Raw genomic sequence first — 18,963 nt, 5'->3', positions numbered from 1 at the left:
TCCCTTTGCAGCATTATTACGATCTCGAGGGCTCGGGTGGACCGATGCCTTGCAAGAGTTTATCCTAATACTTTAGAGTTATTCTATAACGAGGACCGTAGTTATCGGAGTCTGTGCCTGCTGTTTTCTTAATCTGGAGGGGGGACTCCTGGGAAAGCTGAGGCTGCTGCTGGGAGAGGTGTTAGTGGGGCTGCACACTGGTGGGGCTGGAGGGGATCCCCATGACCTGGGAAGAGCTCTGAGTGGAGGGTCCAGCAAGGCGCTATATAAGTGTAAGCAATTATTAATTATTATTATTATACTTCAGGACATACAGCTCCACTTGCTATTATTATTATTATTATTATTATTAACGATTCAGAACGTTGGTGCATTTTGCTACTCCGGGCAATAATAAAAATAATCGCGCGGGCACTGGTGAACGTGAAACCGGGCTTCGTCGCTCAATGCCAGATGGCTCATCGGTATCTTGATCACTACCGTCAGGGGCCTGGTTGCGAAATTCTGCTGGGGCAGTCACAGCGGCTCTGTTTCACTCCCCCCCTCCGAATTTCAGACGGCCCCCCTACAGATTTTTCCCCTGGAGCAGTCTGAGTAGGGGCGGGGTTCTGCAGCCCTGCAAGCCTTATATGGTGTTTCTTACCTGTTCGGAGCACTATAAAACAGGCTCAGAGAAGGGCACACTTTCAAAGTCCTCCGGGAAGAGCTGAGAGAGCTTCGTACAGCCGTGAGTCTAAAGGCTTTTTTTATTAATATGCTCTAGGATGCCTTACTATATCCGTTTAGGCTCCGTTGTCCCATCTGCTGCCTTTGCCATGTGCTTTCGATTTGAACCAGTCAGGCTTGCAGTCCTCCTGTCTCTCCTGGTCTTAATGTGGGGGGAGGGGTGTGTGTGTTTTGTCCGCTGGTCAAAGAAAATGATTAGTTGTTAAGAGGAGACCAGATGCTCGTTTTATGAAAATTTGCACACCATTCCAGTGAGCTGTGAGGCCGCTAGAAAATGCGGCTGAAACTTGTGTAGACTTGAAATCGGTGTGTGCTTTCTCTACTTGATACCTCCCCAGTAGGGTATCTCAAGCAATTTGTTGGTCTCTCAGCTTGTATTGTAGTTCATCTCAAACCCAGCTGCTCTCCATCGGCGGTGTTCAGCTGGTGTTCTGGCATAGGAGCGGCAGGGGGTGAGAGGGAAATAACTTTATTATTTTCTTGATATTTGCCTTAAAAAAACACCCTCTTTCTCTTTGCAGGACAGACGTTTCAGTGCCTAAGGTCGCCCACAAACCTGCTTCAAGATGTCTCAGTGTCGCGGTAAGCGTGTTCTGATCCGTTAACCCGATTCGGATATTGTGATTCTCCGACTTCAGCTGTGGTTTTTGACCCCTTGGTGTCTTATGGAGGTATAATGAGGCTTTAGGATTCACGAGCTGAACCACAGTGAACTGTCTTGATTTCAGTTACTGAAGGTGTTTGCACAAGGCAGATGTGCAGAAAGTTTTACACAGACTCAAGGGCTCAAGGTGTTCATGTTGGACACTCTGGGTTGGGAGGGTTTTGACATGGGGGACGTGGGGGTGAAGAAAATATTTAAAAAGCCTTTTCTTTCCTGAATGTCTCTCTCAGACCTAGTGCCTGCGGATCAGCAGCTGATGAATGACATGGAGATGTTCAGGGATATGGTCCCGGCCGCCGAGAAGACAGCTTTGCTCTTCCACCTGTCCTACCTGTGTCTGGCCACCCACCCTGAGCTGGAGAGGAAACTGAGGCTCAAGGCCACCGAGAGCCAGCAGCTGTTCGCCTCCTCCGAGGTCCTGCTGCTCCAGGTGGGTCTGTGTCTCTCTGTGTGTGTGTGTGTGTGTGTGTGTGTGTGTGTGAGTGAGTGTGTGTGTGTGTGTGTGTGAGAGAGAGTACCTGCTGCTCCAGGTGAGTCCTCGTACTTACAGCTCCAGGTTTGCGTGAGTGTGTGTACCTGTTGCTACAGGTGTGTGTGTCTCAGTTGTGTGTGTGTGTGTGGGCACCTGCTGCTACCGGTGTGTGTCTCAGTTGTGTATGTGTGTGCACACATGCTTTGACAGGTGTGTGTGTCTCAGTTGTGTATGTGTCTCAGTTGTGTGTGCAGAAAATTTAATGAAATTTAAAATCTGGAAAAAATCTCATTTTCAAAGGGTTCTACAAATGAACTTGTATTCCATACATTTAGTTGGGTCTTGGGAGAACCCTGGGAGGCTTCCATAGACTCCTACAAACTCCTACATGGACTTTGCATATTCTCCCTGTGTTCATGCAGGTTTCCTCTGGGTGCTCCAGTTTCCTACCATAGTACAAAATCATACTGGCAGGTGCATTTTCCCTAGTGTGTGTGTGTGTGTGTGTGTGTGTGTGTGTGTCCGTGTCCTGTGATGGACTAGTGTCCTGTCCTGTCCTGTCCTGTCCATGTGTGTGTGTCTGTGTGTCCTGTGATGGACTGGTGTCCTGTCCAGGGTGAACCTGCCTTGTGCCTGTTGCTTGCTGGGATAGACCCCAGCTTCCCCCTGTGACCCTGTACTGGAGAGAGCTCTGAGAAAATGGATGGATAGTCTGCTGTAAAATACATCCCAATCCTAAAATCTAGATCCAGGGTGTCTTCCCTGTTGAAATAAAAGCGCTGGAGACTCTTGAGACAGCAGAGGGGTCAGGATTGCGAAACAGAGATAACGGTGCTGGCGCTTGATCTCGCTCGCAGTGCGCCAGTACGGGGACCAACATCGTTGGCACCATGCTGCCGATGATCCGGACGGCCGTGAAGAAGAGGAACGTGGCGCTGGCCAAGAAGTTCCTGGACAAGTCGAAGGGCTGGATCGAGGACATCTGCCACCAAGTGGACCGATCGGTGGAGAAGTAAGACCCCCCCAGAGCTCCAGCTCTGCCATGGGGGAACCCGTCATTGCAAGCAGCCAGAGATCCTGGGATATCAGGATTCATTCCAACCGAGCGGCTTACTCCACCCTCCCACCACCCTTTGTGAAAAGCACTTCCTGTTAGGCTTGAATTATCCGCTCCCATACTGTCTCGGGAGCTGACGTTTGCTTCATATTAGATAGACTGTCAGCCCAGGGTGCCCGTTATCGTTGTTCTGACACCACTGAATACCTTATTTTACCAACTAGGAGAAAGTACTGCGGGATCCTCCTCTGCTGTTGGCATCAAATGCATGAGAATGCATCAACCCAGTCAAAACTCTTCATCGGTCACCCAGTAACCTCAAAGATCACAAACCAGAAGTAGCGCAGGGGATGAGAGGCAGAGTAATTTATAAGATCACTTTATTAACCCTATACAGTTTCTTGCATTGGGAATTTGTCTTTTCACACTCCAGCTTGCTCTCCATGAGACACACAGATAGGGAGAGAGAAGCTGGGGGTCAAAGCGCAGGGTCGGCCATTTATATGGTGCCACCTGGAGTAGCTGGGGTGCAGGGCCTCGCTTCTCGCCAACAGAGTAGGATTGCCCTACAGTATGCACACATACAGTCCATAGGAGTTCGTATTGGCCCCGTTCTCTCGGGAGGCGCACAGTACAAAAAAGACGGCACAGTGTGCATGGCACGTTACAAAACAGTAAATAACAACAGTCATGACAGCCCACCATCATGCACAACCCAACACCAACAACGGGCAGTGCTGGACAGTAAATGCGCAATAACTTCAGTAACACCAGCAAGAAGAGCAGCGCGCGGAGGCGAGTGGAGTTCAGCAGATGTAGCGGTGAATCATTCACACTGCTGCCCTCTGATGGCGAACAGGGGGAGGCTCCTTCCACTGGGTCCCAGGCTGCTTTCAAGCAGCAATAATAATAATAATAATAATAATAATTGCTTATGCTTATATAGTGCTTTTCTGGAAAGTCGACTCAAAGTGCTTTACAGGTAATGGGGACTCCCCTCCACCACCACCAATGTGCAGCCCCACCTGGATTATGCGACAGCAGCCATAGTGCACCAGAACGCTCACCACACATCAGCTTTCAGTGAGGAGGAGAGCAGAGGGATGAAGCCAGTTCAGAGAGGGGGACTTTTAGGAGGAAATTTGGCCAGGACACCGGGGTTACACTCCTACTCTTTTCGAGAAACACCCTGGGATTTTTAATGACCACAGAGAGTCAAGACCTCAGTTTTACGTCTCACACGAAGGACGGCGCCTGTTTACAGTATAGGGTCCCTGTCACTATACTGGAGCATCAGGACCCATACAGACCACAGGGTGAGCGCCCCCTGCTGGCCCCACTAACACCTCTCCCAGCAGCAACCTTAGTTTTTCAGCAGGTGGACATCTCCCCCCCTGTCTCCCCCCAGGTATGAGAATCTGAGCAAAGGTGTGGGTGACACCTGCAGCGACGTGGTCAAGACCAAGGCGGACAAGGAGCAGCAGAAGAAGGAGAAGACGGCGGAGGCCAAGGCCCTGGAGGGACAGTGCAGCAAGCTAGACACCTCGGTCAAACAGCTACAGGGGGAGAGGAACCAGCTGGAGACGGACATCCAGGACAAGAACAAGGAGCTGCAGGGCCTCATCAACAGCATCGGGGAGCGGGACCGCAAGTTCGGCATCGTGGCGGCCGTGGTGCCCATCCTGGGCGCCATGATCAACACCATCCAGAAGGCCACCAACGACCCCAAGGACAAGGCGGCCGTGGAGTCCCTCAAGGTCCAGCTGGAGGAGCTGCGCAGCCGCAAGGACGCCAAGGTGTCAGAGCTGTGGCAGAAGGAGAAGGAGCTGATCCGGCTGCAGCTGGACTACGCCAAGGTCCAGATCGACATGGGTAGACGGGCGGGTTGCCGGATCGTGGGGGCCGCTGGAACGTGTTTTGTGCGGGGTATTGGCCTCAACAACATGGCTGGACGGCTTGCTCCACACCCCTACCACCCTTTGTGTGAAGGAGCCGCTCCTGTCCTGACTGAAGTCCCGCTCTCGGCTTCAAGCCCATAGCAAAGTCAGGATTTAGGGAAATGTGTTTTGTTTTTTTATGTGATTGTTTGCTTGTAACAGACCTGAGCTGTCGCCAGAGTTGAAACCAGTAGGCGGGTGGGTTGCCGAACCGTGGGGGGCCGCTGGGATGAGGCTTGTCTGCCGGGGTGAGGTCACGGCCTCGGCGACCCCGATTCCCACCGGCAGCTCAGGACAGGCCTGTCCCGGTCCGGCAGCTCGGTGCACGAAAACGTCCTGTTTGTAACCTCCAGGCTCGGCTGGCAGATCGGTAACTGACTGAGAAGCAGATCTCAGCCAGCTGCGTCTTAACCGAATTCTGGGTGTTGGCTTCAGCAACATGGCTGGGCAGGGTGTTCCCCACTCCCCCCACCCTTTGTGTAAAAGAAGCGCCTCCTGTCCAGCTGCATCTTTACCCAATTCTGGGTGTCGGCTCCAGCAACATGGCTGGGCAGCTTGTTCCCCACTCCCCCACCCTTTGTGTAAAGGAGACCCTCCTGTCCTGACTGGAGGAGCTCATCCAGCTGTGTCTTGAGAGAAGCCAGGGTATGTTTCCATCTAAAAATGACATCTGCCTCTTGATCCAGCCCCTCCAGCAATTCCTGTTTTCCTCCTCTGCCTCCCAGGATCCATTGGAGATCCCAAGATGCTGGCGGAGGTCCAGAAGTGCCTGACCAAGATCCAGGAGATCCTGCTGCAGATGAAGAAGTTCTGGGAGACGACCGGCGTGGCGCTGGACAACCTCAAGCAGAGGACCTTCGCCGGAGATGACATGCTGGACTTCCTGGAGGACTGTGAGATGGACTTCCTGTCCAGCCTGGATAAGGCCGAGCCGGTCAGTGTTGTTTTTTTTTCCCAGAGCGATTCTGGTAGATCAATCTCAGAGCGGGGGTGGACAGAGCTGTCCTGCCTGGCGGGTTGAGCTTCTCTGATCTGGTACCTGTTGGCCCAGATCTTTGCCTGCACACCCCAGACACTCTGATTGAGCTGCAGCACCAACAATCCTACAGGCAGCCCCTGAGCTGCCGATGCAGTGGTTACTGTGGCTTCTGATGGGTGCAGTGCTTGTCCTGTATAGGCGCGGGTGGTGTCGTGGGGAGGCTGTTCTGTCATCACCCTGTCAGGTGGAATAAGAAAAACGAGAGTCAAAAGTGTAGCCTAAGGCGATGGAGACCAAAGGCTACGAGATTGAAGAGCAAGGTGGGAGGTTTCACAGGGGACGCAGGGGATCATGAGCTGTAGCTGTGGATCAGAGAGTAGTCATGTGCTAAACATCCAGACGGCCCCCTTCTGGGCTAGAATTCGGTCAGATCCTTTCACTGGTCAGGGATAATCCTGCGGGTGGATTATCACTGCAAGGGTTTGCGAGACATGTGGACCGCACCCCAATGCCTTCTGGGATAGAGGTGCGCCCCCCCGAGTGAGCAGATGATTCCTGGCGGGCTGATGGGTGCGTTTTGATTCCAAATGGTCCGCGTTATTCTCCAGGCCTCTGTGTGACAGGGATAAATCCTGTTGCTCTGAACTGCCCTTCACTGAACGGTCTCAAACCCCCTCTCGCACCCAAGATGGCAACTGCCATCCCCACTGGTTGCTGCTGGAAGAGGTGTTAGTGGGGCCAGCAGGGGGCACTCACCCTGCAGTCCACATGGGTCCTAATGTCTAGTACAGCGAGATCTCGCGTTTCCCGCGCCGCTCAGGTCGACCTCACGTCTGTGCTTCTCCTCCTCCCCCTTCCCCCCCCCCCCCTGCAGATCTGGAAGAGCTTCTGCAATGTCTGCATGCACATCCGCGGAATGTTCATCCTGCAGTCCAAGGAGGCCTACAGGTTCCTGGAGGTCAGCCCCTCGGCCCTGAGCAAGGAGCAGTGGCAGCAGGAGTACGACAGCGTGGTGGCGCAGCTGGACAAGCTGAACCCCCCCACCATCTGGGAGCTGCCAGAAAAAGCTGCTGGAAAGGCGGTTGAGGGGCCGAAGTAGGGCGGCGCTTCGAGTCAGGGGGCTGCTGGGATATCGACCGCTCTGAAGGGGTCGACTCCTTCCTCCGCCCCCAGTTCGTGAAGCTCCGGTGATGCTGTTCACACTCAATAAAAAGTCGGTCAGCACCTCTTGCGTAGTGGCTTTTTTTCGCAGTGATTATCCGTAAAAGAGGCCGGTGAGACCCCTTATTTTTTGGGGGGGAATGACGCACCTTTCGTCGAACTGTTTGGTGAAGGCAGATGGGCCTTGAGGACCTCTTCTTTCAATCCCCTGCCCATCAGCGGGTCCTCTGCTGTCTCGATCATGTGGCGCAAGAGGGTGCGAGGCTCTGACAAAGATGGCGGCTTGTGTCTGAAACTACATTTCCCAGAAGGCATTGGGGGGGGGGGGGGATAACCTGCGCCATCCTCTGTCACCTGACTGATTTGGAGGCATTGGTCAGGTGACTGCTTCAAGCTAGGAAGCTGAGGACTCTAGGTCAGCTTTCTTCCCACTGGCTGTACTTCAGTTATATAGCACAGCACAGTGCCTTACAGCGCTGTGGCCCCGGTTTTGACTCCTGGAGTGCTCTATCTGTGTAGAATTTGTACGTTCTCCCAGTGTCCATGTGGGTTTCCTCCCACAGTCCAGAGACATGCTGGTGGGTTCACTGACGTCTAGGAAAATTGGCCCAGGTGTGTCACCTTAGTCTTTTTCTACATTTCTAAATCTCACAGAGTTTTCCTGCCTGCACAGTAGTGGTAGAAACCATGAAGTTAATTCTTCCGATCGGCTTTAATTCAGACCTCTGTCTGCCAATTTCCCTATGGGATTAATAAAGTATTATGTATCTATCTACCTAATGACACCACACCATCCCAATGCTCAGGGCATGACCATGACTCCCCCCCCCCCAGCTGCGTGTAAAACACAGGAGGAGGAAAGAGGCTGGTTCTCTTTCGTCTGGAATGATTCATGGGGGGTTTGACTGGATTTGGAGATGGGGATCGGGGTCCATTCTGTTTACAGGAATAAGCAGCCATCACATTAATAATTCAGTAGATTACACATCTAAAAGAAATGGCATGCCGTAATCTTTCACAGAGGACATTTCAGCTCCCATGGGAAGGTCAGATGGAACCGGCTGCTCTGATGAAATCCTCCGACATTGTGAATACATCACGAGTTCCTTCTAGTATTGAGAAGGAATTGTGAAGACATCCCATGAGTTGGCTTTTCATCGCATGAAATACTAGTATCAGGTGCCCTATTAGTTTTCCCTATTATGTCCAGCAGCCATATCACTCTGCAACTTTTAGCTGGCAGCCCCCACTGAAGCTCAGTGGGTGTGAGCCTGGTCAGTACCTGGATGGGAGACCTTCTGGGGAAAAACTAAGGTTGCTGCTGGAAGAGGTGCTAGTGGGGCCAGCAGGGGGTGCTCACCCTGCAGTCCATGTGGGTCCTAATGCCCCATTATAGTGATGGGGGACACTATACTGTAAACAGGTGCCATCCTTTGGATGAGACAAAAAACCAACGTCCTGACTCTTGGTGGTCATTAAAAATCCCAGGGTGTTTCTGGAAAAGAGTAGGGGTGTTAACCCAGTGTCCTGGCCAAATTTCCCATTGGCCCTTATCAATCATGACCTCCTAATAATCCCCATCTCTGAACTGGCTTCATCCCTCTGCTTTCCTCCCCACTGACAGCTGGTGTCATCTATCATCCAGGGGGGATTCCCCATTACCTGTAAAGTGCTTTAAGTGGAGTGTCCAGAAAAGTGCTATATAAGTGTAAGCAATTATTATTATTACTTGTATTATCCCTACTAAACCGCACAGCCCTGCCGAGACCATTACAGCTCAGAGTCCAGCCCCTACTCAACAGAGCCACAAAGTCCAGCCCAATCTCTTTGCTCATCAATGTGCGACTGTCACTAAGGATTAAACTGAAAACCAGCTTGCACTCAGAAGTCTCTTTACTCATCAACGTGTTACTCTCAGGAAAAATGTGATTGGGAAGAAAAAGAACAGTTCTCTGGCAGTTCTAGTCAGCAGTTCAGAATCTGTCCCTTCAGATCCGGACAGCCGCTGTTCCTCGGTCCCGAGTTGAGAAGATTAGTTCCCCTGGGATACCTGGGCCTCGGAGCCCGCTCACTGTTCGAACCCCGGCCCACAGGGGCCAGACACGCTCTCCCTGAGATCTCGGTGGTCTTGACCTCCGTGAAGAGAGCGGGCATGGTTCTCTTGTCCAGACTCCCAGTCCTGCTGCTCGGAGCTTGGCGGACTGGGCACAGCGGCACTGAGCAGACTCGCGCTTCAGAAGAAGGCAGAGTCCAGGGGAAAGGAAACTGGCAGGGGGCTGTTTTGTCTCTCCACGTCTCCTGACAGCCGTCCAGCCTGCAGAACCGCACACACAGGCGCCCAGCTCCTGTCCGTGAGGAACCGGTCCTTCATCATTCCCCAGGGAAGGCAGGTGTGAAGTTGACACCCCTAGGACTGCTCCCTGAGTGCAGGCTGGGCTGGAGTCTGGAATTAAAGAGATCCCCTTAGTTTATTTAATTGATGTATTCTTTTGATGTTGTATCTCACTACTGCTGGTCCTACAGGGGCTTATTTTAATGTTTATGTCACAGTAAGGTGAACCCTATGGGCGAGGAATGTTCATGCCTCGTGTCCGACTACGCCACCTAGCAATACAAACGGGGTGCTGGGGCCCCTCTACATTACCACAGGTTCTGTTTATCTCCCAGAATCACCAAATGCACACACAGACCAGCGACAAGCATTTGTATTGTATCAGTGCCCTTTTATTTTCTAACTACATTCACATTCACTGTCACCCAAAAACACATCGAAAAACAGCATTCACAGCAGCAAAAGGTCCTTCCCAGGGTCATATTGAATACAGAGGGGCAGCAGTCTTCCCTGTAAAATACTGAAGAGGGCCACACAAACATTTCTACTTAGTCCCTGTAGTCTCTGATGGCCCACATGGAGGAGAGGGGTATCACCCAGTCCTATTTCCCCAGTCTCTGTTCAGGTAACAATAGAAATCCTCTACGGGCTGTATTACATTCCTCTCAGTTTGAATCGGCTAACTGTGCCAGTTTCCTTGTTCCTTGCCTTCAGGTGTTAAAAGTCTCTGTACAGTACCTCTGTTCCAATGCCAATGTCTCCCGTGGTCGTCAGTTACTGAACCAGTAGATCCTTGCCTCCAGGTATTAGAAGTCTCTGCGCAGTACCTCCGTGGTCTCGCACTCTGCAGCTTCCCTTGTGCTGCCTGTGTCGTCTCCAGGCTCCAGTGGGAATCGTGCTCCGTCCATGACAGGCGTGCTGAGCTCTGGTGAGAGAGCACGGTCAATCAGCGCACCCCAACAAAGACACTGGAATCAGCAGAATAGCATTGGCGAAGCTAAGGTGTGGTCATGAGACACCCGTGGGGTGTTGTTCTGTTCTTGCTAATTGCTTCCTGCCCGTCGCAGGCAGGAGTCCACGCGAGGAAGATACGCTGGACAGAGCTCAGAGGGCGCAGCTGGGTGGCTTTCCTTCTGAGTGATGTTCCCGCAACACTCTCCCGCTCCTCTTGGTGCGCTCATGCTGCAACATAGGAAGACTAGAGCAGGTGGCTGTGGACTGTGCACACAGCTGAAATAGCTGAGTTAGGAGAGTGTTAGACTGAAGATCTAAAGGTCCCTGGTTTGCTCCTGGGTTGCGACATTTTGTTTCATCGCGGCCTTTTTTCCTCTCTCCAGCACCCCCTGCCTAAAGTGAGGCTTCCCTTTCTCAGCCTGAAACGCAAGCGAGACACCAGCAGGGGCCCCTGCAGGTTTCTGTAGTGTAGCGGTTATCACATTTGCCTAATACGCGAAAGATCCCTGGTTCAAGACTGGGAGAAAACAGCCTCTTTTTGCATGCTCCTGTACTTCACAGAGGTCTTGAGCCACCGGTCATTTGTTCCCAATGTATTTCCGGTGCCTTCATGCACTCTTGTACCAAACGCACGTTCCTTCTGTACGCGGAGCCGATCATTTGCAATTGGGCTGTGCCAACAGACCAAGACGAGCTCTGTCGGCTCAAAAGCAGCGCAGCACCTGCGAGAACAACAGAAAGATTAGCATCCAGCGGGGGCCTCTTAGTGAGCCCAAGATCTCATCAAGAATCGGCTCCAGCAAACAGGTCCCTCCTGGTCTCTGCTTGAAATGCACTTTCATGCGTTTGCTTTGGTGTAACTGGCTTCCCCTGCATGGGTGAATGTGAAGAAGATCCTTAGTAAGTCATTGAAGAAAACAGAGAAGAGGTCGGAGTGGCCTCTGTCGTTCATCAATGATCCAGTCAGGCAGTACTCCTCTGTAAAGCGCCGTTCGTTCACATCGATTGACTTTTTTTTGCCTTCATTCGTGCATGTAGTAAAAGCAGATGCCCCTATTCTGCCGGGACCCGGAGTCGGACCGGGGTTGTTGCGGCCACAACGCAAAGTACTGACCACTATACGATCACGTTCATTGTTCCATACTCTGACCACTCTCGGTGTAAACAGGTCCCTCTTTTCTTTCTGCTAATCACATTGAAGTGTTCATGAAGCATTTCCCTGCCCATCATGTGCCTGCTAAGCGGTTTCTCCGTTTTCCTCTTCCTGTCGTTGTCAGCGAGCACAAAACGATGGGAAAAATGCAAGACAGGGAAACGGTATTAGCTGTCAGGAGTGGGATTTGAACCCACGCCTCTATTCAGAGACCAAAACACCCAAGCAATGAAAAGACATGAATCCTTGATTCTAGCACCTTACACCACTCGGCCATCCTGACGAGCTTCATAGATTGGTGTGTTAAAAGCACCAGTAGTTCACAAAAGTGAGAAATGCTTTGCTGGAGAAGCGCCACGTTGCCTGTTGTTGCCTAAATGGATCGCTGAAATCAAATATTCGGATCGATTCAAAGTGTGCTTTACAGCCTTTGTGTAATATTTTAAATTGTTTTAAAAAAGTGTGTACTGTGTACTACGTTTAGGACTAGTTAGAATATGGAGATCATCTCCAGCTCTGAGCTCAACCGCAACAAGAAGTCGTGCTGAACAAGTCAGAGCCCAGCTGATCGTGTGCTCAGTGTGGTGCTCAGGACTCAGGAGCATTGTTGTGGTTCTAATTAGCACGAACTGCAGGGGCTCGGAATCAGAACATTTCAATTTATCTGTTCACTAAGTTAAAATGCAGGACACGTTAAAATAGGATTATGTACAGTCCCATCCCATTCAAAAATATAACAGATATACTCAATTGATATATTCAATTAACAAATATAAAAAGATATTATGAACAAGAGAACTCTTTTTCATATAGATCCAGGTTTACACAATTAATTTAATGCATACTTGAAGTGCCTGAAGTCTTGCTCTGCTGTTTTAAATATACCTCCAAAGCATTTAGTTGTGTTAACTACCAAATTATTTGAACTAATTTAACGTTATATTCAGGAAATTCAGAGAACATCTTCAGACTTGTCGTGGCTGTTGAAGAAGCCACCTGTTGAATCTCACCCTGGATTTCTTGAGAGATCATTCAGCGAGCGAGTCCTCCTTCTGCACTCCGCACTGAGCTAAAAGCTGTGTGAATTCCTCACTGCGTGTCCTGTACTGTTACATGTGCTCTCGTCTAGATGTGGAGCACAGCGACAAGAACACCTTGAACTTTTTCCATAAGTGAAGGAAAATTCAAAAGAGCATGAAAAGTATGGATCGTATGAAATATCCATGGTACAACTCAAGAAAAAACTGAAGGACTAAACAGTGACTTTTGATGATTACAAGAGATTCAAGAAACACAACCATCCGCACATGGGCTTGGATCCTGAACGCTTCGAACTGTAAACTCTCTTCACATCTTACAGTTTATGAAATAAAACAATTTCTTACTTTCTTAATAATTTCTTACTGCTGATAGCATTTTAACAAAATCACAATTACAAACATTTTGGGTTAAACTGTTATTCACATACTCTAACGGAGAGAAACGTTAGTGTCTTCAGGTGTGTGAGCCCATTTCTAAAAAAATAAAAAATAAAAGTTATATGAAATTAATTGTTCTACTTTTTAGGCTTGCATAGCCTTATGAATATTTCGGTTAAATCTTTTTTACTGTAGTAATTTCAGTTGATATTAATATTAGTCATGATTTACAATTTTTGGACATGGTTCATCTTAAATCATTTTGTAATTAGTTCCAGTTTTGGAAAATCGCACCCAGAAGCTACCAAAACTGGTAATGTTCATATACTGTGTAATTCAATAGCAGCATTTTGGGTGGGAAAACAAAAAGTATTTCTTGGTATGAATCCCAACACTTTATAAGCGGCGTCCGAGGACTTCTCGCTTCAGATAAAGCTGTCAATACATCATAGATTTTTACTCAATCAATATCAGCAGTTTTATCGGTACCGAACGCTAGATATAGATCCTAGCAATACTTCGTGAGATCTTCATAAGAAAATCCAAAATACTACAGAAGCACTCAAATGTTTACGTTTCTTTTGGATCGAGAAGAGGATAATTATGAGACTCAAAACATGCCTGTCTTTTCTTTTTTCGAGGACAAATGGATTATTGAGGTGTAAAGATGGGTTCAAAACCAAAATCATCTGCTATTGGTGCTGTTTCTTTGATAGTTTCTCCAAATCCTTCAACTGATCATCGGTATCAAGGAATAATATTATACAAATTGTGGTTTTCTGTTAATTGCCAATTTTATTGTAATTACATTTTCGTTTACAGATGTCTTGCATGTATCACAAGGTTTGATAGTCGCCATGCGTCCTCAGCAAAAATGTTTTAAAAAGTACGACAAAAGTACAATATGCTTAACAACATTTATGGTTATATCTTTATTAAAATGAAGGTAAATATACCAAGATATTAAAATACAATTTTACAGTCCTAACCTAATAATGCTTGTGAAGTTTTCCAATATATCCGAACTGTAGTTTTGAAATATTATTGCTGAGAATGCAAAGAGAGTACAAAGATCAAATTCAATAAGTGAAAATACAAAAGTAGTTCACTAAACTGAGTTTCTTCCCTGAAATGATTTGCTTGTGAAACACTAAGCAGCTTTGAATGGATCGTGGGAATCAAATATACAGATGGGTTCAGAGTGTGCTTTCCAACTTTTGTGTAACATTTTCCTTTGATAGGGCAGAGTTGTCTTCACAATCTGGGTTAAATAAAAAGGAGTGACGTCAGTACAAAACAGCTTTCCTTCTTGGGGAACAACGGTTGTGTTCCATATTTCTAACTATTTTGGTTTCAAGATCTCAATTTTGTGTGAAACATAAAAGCCAGCTGGATAAATCTCTTACACGTCATTTACAATGGCCTTTCAACTAATAGCCCGTGCAGGGATCAAACCTCAGCTAATGGTACGAGTTGCGTAAGGCTCTGCAACATGCAGATAAGAAAGTAACTTCTGCTTCTTCATTATATACACAGTGAGCTATATTTGCGAGCCTACTACCCCCTGCGGGCTCCGTATTTGATTGTGGTACAAGACCGGCCGTGGAGATGAAGTGAGACGGGTGTGTACATTAAAAGGCTCATAGTGTCCCTGGGAGGGCTCAAACCACCACCCTTTTGGTTAACAACCGAGCCACAAAGACTCATGTACATCTTAACACTCCTCGGTCTCAGTGAAAGTGATACACTCCGCAAAATTTCCGGAGATTAATTTGTTTTTAAAGGAAAATCACCAACAGCAGCCGAGATCTACTGGAGTTTTTCATTCTACTGCGATTTCTGTAGGGTACCCTGTGAAAATACGAGTTTTGACGAGAAGGGATGGACATATAAGGTCAGAAGGCTTGGGAAATTGAACTTTAAGGTGAAGACTGCGGGTTCAGCAGCAGCAGAACCTGATCAGTATCAGTTGACTCCGATATACTTTGAAAATTAACTTCGGTTTTTAGAGTCAGACGTGCTACCGTTGCACCATGGGGTACTTAATTAAAAAAAATAGAAAAACAGTCAGTGTTCCTGGATCTGTTATCGAGAACAACACCTGCACAAGAGCTGCGCAGGAAGAATAAAATGTGGTCTGGGATGAAGAGACTCTCTTCGGAAGAGCGGCGCTCTTCACATGAGAATTTTTTGTGAAGCTGATTTGTCTCCTTTGGGGAATTCAAATTAGCTGATAGCTGTGACCTCGTGGCGCAAAGGTAGCATGTCTGATTCTACATCAGAAGGCTGTGTGTTCAAATTATGTCGAGGTCTGCTTTTAGTTTTTCAGGTTCTGCTCGTCCTGAACACGGAATTCACACCATGTAGTTGAGTTCTATCTGTACACCACATAGATAATCTAAACAAAACAGAGCCCTACTGGATATGCAGTTAGGATCTCACACAGCGAATACCTCTTGAACACAAGAGAGAAGGCACAGTTCACATCTGCGAAACATCACATCCGTCTTTAGAGACAGCTACATCAGATAATGGAATCCCGGAAGTTTCGAATAACTTCTTTTAATACAGGTTCAAGCAAACCTGAAAGTTAGGGAGTTTCCGGACACTTTTGTTTTATTAAAAAGTGTCTGAAGCCTGAAAATGTTATTTGAAAAAAAAAAGCTATTGGACATTAGCAGGTACTTTTTGTAACGATTTGCTATTTCATGCTGGAAAACAAAGGAAATAGACCCAACGTTCGCTTTCAGGTGCGGTTCATTACGTAATAGACATCTATTACTGAAGAGCTTGAATATAATTTACACGAGCCAGGTAGAAGTCGAACCTACAATCTTATGATCCGAAATCAGACGTGTTATTTATTAAACCGCTGGCATTTCACATAACCTGAATTCTCCCATACTGTGCTCAGCGCCGCTACTAGTAATGCACCGCTCCGTCTAAAATTTCAAAGTGAGAAACATGTGTTTTCTGATTTTTTATGAGTTTTAAAATATAACCTCTTTAAATATAACAAGGGGTTTATGTTTCGCACTGAAATTCCGATTGATTGAGAATTCAAAGAAATACTGTTTTCTTCCGCAACACCGTATAATTATCACATCCACCAGACTCTCCAGACCTTGCTGGGTGAGCAATTGCTCCGATAAATTAGGTCACGTATCATGTTAAATCATTTCTTCTCAACACAACATTTCCTGGTGCACGTTTTCTCTATGAAAAAAATACATTTTTCCCTTGCACGATTTTTCGTTTTTTATCAAAGCGTACAGAAAGAAAAAAGAAGAAGAAATCGTGTTGCAAAAGAACTCTGTCGCCCTTGGGAGATGTCAAACGCATTGGACATGAAAAATGCCAGATTAAAGCCAGTTCTCTTCGTTTCTCAGTGTCGGGGCTGCTATGTAAAAGAGGCAATTTGCTCTGAGAGCAGGTTCAGCGCTTACTGAACGCAGATGTCTCAAAGCGGTGTGTCCAAGTGGCTGTAAAACGTGATAGCTGTCCTGTCACCGTAGCTTAGTTGGTTAAAGCGCCTTTTTATTAAACAAAAAAACCTAGGTTCAAATCCCAGCCGTGTATTTCTTCCTTTCTTGTAGTACAGAACGTGCCATTTTGGGCACTCACAAAGGGCTTGATTTCGTTAAATGCATGTGTTCATTTCCTTTCTGGAAAACTTATTTTTGATGAAATTCACACAGCTTGCGGAAAATTCTTGGTTATCAGTGCAGAAGAAATATTACCGGCTGGCAAAATAGAAGATTTTTTTTTTAACCAGAAATTTGTGATTCGAGAGACGAACCTACAAGTTAGTCTCTGTGGCGCAATTGGTTAGCGCGTTCGGCTGTTAACCGAAAGGTTGGTGGTTCAAATCCACCCAGGGACGGATTTCGTTTGCGATGTAAACACTTTCTTTGGTTGATTGGATTTCTCAGCGAAACCATAGCCATTTTAATATTTGCAACAAATGCGAGTGTTTAACACGTGTCAGGATCACCAGGAAATGTCCAACAATGCCCAACATCGTAACTCCCCAGAAAACCATATTCACCCAAGAAAAATGATCGTCGAATCGTCATTTATACTCCAGTTGAATCCTCTGCTGAAATATTTTAAAAATACAATGCAGGTTTGTTTGAGAACTTGACAAGCATTGTTACGATAGCACTGTGCAGGTGGATTTTGATATTTTGACATATTTACCTTAATTTTAAACATAAATACTATACAGTCTATTGTAATTTTAAAATATGTTAGCTGAGGATGCAAAGGGGTGAAAGGGAAAGGTCAGAGGGTATAGTAACAACAAGGTTAGGATTGGTGGAGGTGGTAGGGGTGTTGATGGTTTTTCTATGTAAAGGATGATTGAATGTTTTATCCTTCTCTGAAGTGAGAAACTGGAAGAGTTGGGAGTTGAGAGATCTGATGAGGTTAGATATAAAAGGAAGTTGATGTGGAGCTGTTAGCAGTAAAAATTACTTAATGTCTTTGATGTTGTCATCAAAGATAAACTGCAGTCAGCAAAGATAAAAAGAAAATTATCTTTGCTTACTGCCCTGTCTTTCTCACACCTGAAGAAGGCTCCACAGCCGAAACGTTGTGATTCTTTTCTTCTCTTTTCAGCATGGAATAACCGTTTAGTTGTTCCTTTGCAGCCTACGCATGCTGACGCAGCTACTCACCTGATATTTAACATTCCTATAATCACAAATATGAATACCACTGTGGGTATTTTTTCCATGATTATTTATTCTGTCATTGAAGCATATTTTATGTCATACCGAAGTGTCATAATCACTGAAAAAATATTTTTTTTTATTTAGAAAATAAGAAAATGATAAATCACTATGAATTGCATTTAGCCTGTTCTGATCTAGATATTCTATATACTTTAACATGCCATGTTCACAATGTCACAACTCAGAAATGCAACAGTGAAGTGTTGTAATTACAAATGTACATACTGTTGGTGACATTGAGATGTTTTGGTAATGAGGAAGGAGGGACATGCAATGTTCACAGGATCAAATTTAAAAAAAAATACAGTAAAATTTCTTGTACTTCGGGATTATGAGAGGCTGTTACATTGTGTCTCACACCTCAGTGTCAGAATTTTGAGACGTTTTTATAACCAGGGGGAAAACACTTTAACCAAATCAGCCAAGGTGCTGTCAGAGTATTAACATCATGTCTGCTTCGGTGATTACAGCTGACTATCGCTGGAGGACACTTCACTGTGAACAAGTCAGCCTGCATAATGAGGGGGAAGAGACTGACCTCTGTGATGCACTATAGAGTTACACTAACCTTCAATCAACTGTTCTATGCTGCATTCTACCCTAGTGGTAAATATTGGTGTCCGTGCATGTAATATTCCTTTTTTTGTCAAATATTTTCAAGCACAGAGTTTGCTGTTGAAAATAAGCCTTGTGGTTCTCAGTGTTGTGATCCTTTCCCCCCAGTGTCACCCAAATTGATACATTGTGCTTTGGCAATTCTTCAGGCTATATTGTTTAGAGGAGCTCAGCTCAATTAGTTTGCGTAGATAAAGTATTTCTTTTCCCTTTAATCCTTTAAAACATATTACATTTTCAATACATTGTACTGTATCTTTCTTCCTACTAATTGTCATCATTTTTTTCTGGCTTGATCTTGTAATCAGAGATTTCAGAATATTCCTTAAAAACTAGTAAAAGAAGAGGGACAGATTCGTGCACACTAAAAAATATGAAAGGGTAGCAGGACACAGTAACCACCAAACATCTTTTAGATTATGAATGTGCCTGAATTTTTTCAGTGATTTAGAGGGTTCTGCCATTTTAGATGTTATGCTGTTCCTGTGTGATGTATCAAATGTGTTATTTAAATCTCCAGTCATTACTATATCAGTCTGAAGGCCTTGCAGTATAGATTGCAATTCATCCAAAAATGCCAAGTTTCCCACTGGTGATACACACAAGGAAATTAATGTACATTTCCCCCCCAAATCAACCAATTTAAAATCAAATACCTCCCTCCTCATCTGCAGGTGGAAAGATTAATGTCAGAAGAAATACAGGTTTAAAAGTCAGGAGCATTGATAGTCCTATTTTAAAATTATGCTAAAATGCTCA

At 46.5% G+C, this 18,963-nt stretch overlaps 1 protein-coding gene and 2 non-coding genes across 3 annotated transcripts; 2 read left to right on the top strand and 1 right to left on the bottom strand.

Moving 5' to 3' along the window:
• The first annotated feature begins 1,292 nt into the window (after positions 1-1,292).
• LOC148811979 (uncharacterized) lies at positions 1,293-6,934 on the top strand. Its single transcript, XM_088908709.1, has 6 exons — positions 1,293-1,308; positions 1,621-1,820; positions 2,720-2,874; positions 4,328-4,791; positions 5,582-5,790; positions 6,710-6,934. Exons 1-6 carry the CDS (start codon positions 1,293-1,295, stop codon positions 6,932-6,934), a joined length of 1,269 nt encoding a protein of 422 aa, XP_088764835.1.
• A 4,673-nt stretch (positions 6,935-11,607) lies between these two features.
• On the bottom strand, positions 11,608-11,718 carry trnal-caa (transfer RNA leucine (anticodon CAA)). The gene is made up of 2 exons: positions 11,681-11,718; positions 11,608-11,653 (listed from the first exon to the last, which is right to left on the bottom strand). It is a non-coding gene; the product is annotated as a tRNA-Leu (tRNA).
• A 4,944-nt stretch (positions 11,719-16,662) lies between these two features.
• On the top strand, positions 16,663-16,736 carry trnan-guu (transfer RNA asparagine (anticodon GUU)). Its single transcript has one exon. It is a non-coding gene; the product is annotated as a tRNA-Asn (tRNA).
• The last annotated feature ends 2,227 nt before the right edge of the window (positions 16,737-18,963 follow it).

The sequence above is a fragment of the Atractosteus spatula genome (assembly GCF_055471065.1).
Source record: "Atractosteus spatula isolate fAtrSpa1 chromosome 10 unlocalized genomic scaffold, fAtrSpa1.hap1 SUPER_10_unloc_6, whole genome shotgun sequence".
NCBI classification, from domain to species: Eukaryota; Metazoa; Chordata; class Actinopteri; order Semionotiformes; family Lepisosteidae; genus Atractosteus; species Atractosteus spatula.
The sequence above is the reverse complement of the archived record's forward strand: the minus strand, read 5'-3'. Positions and strand labels throughout refer to the sequence as shown.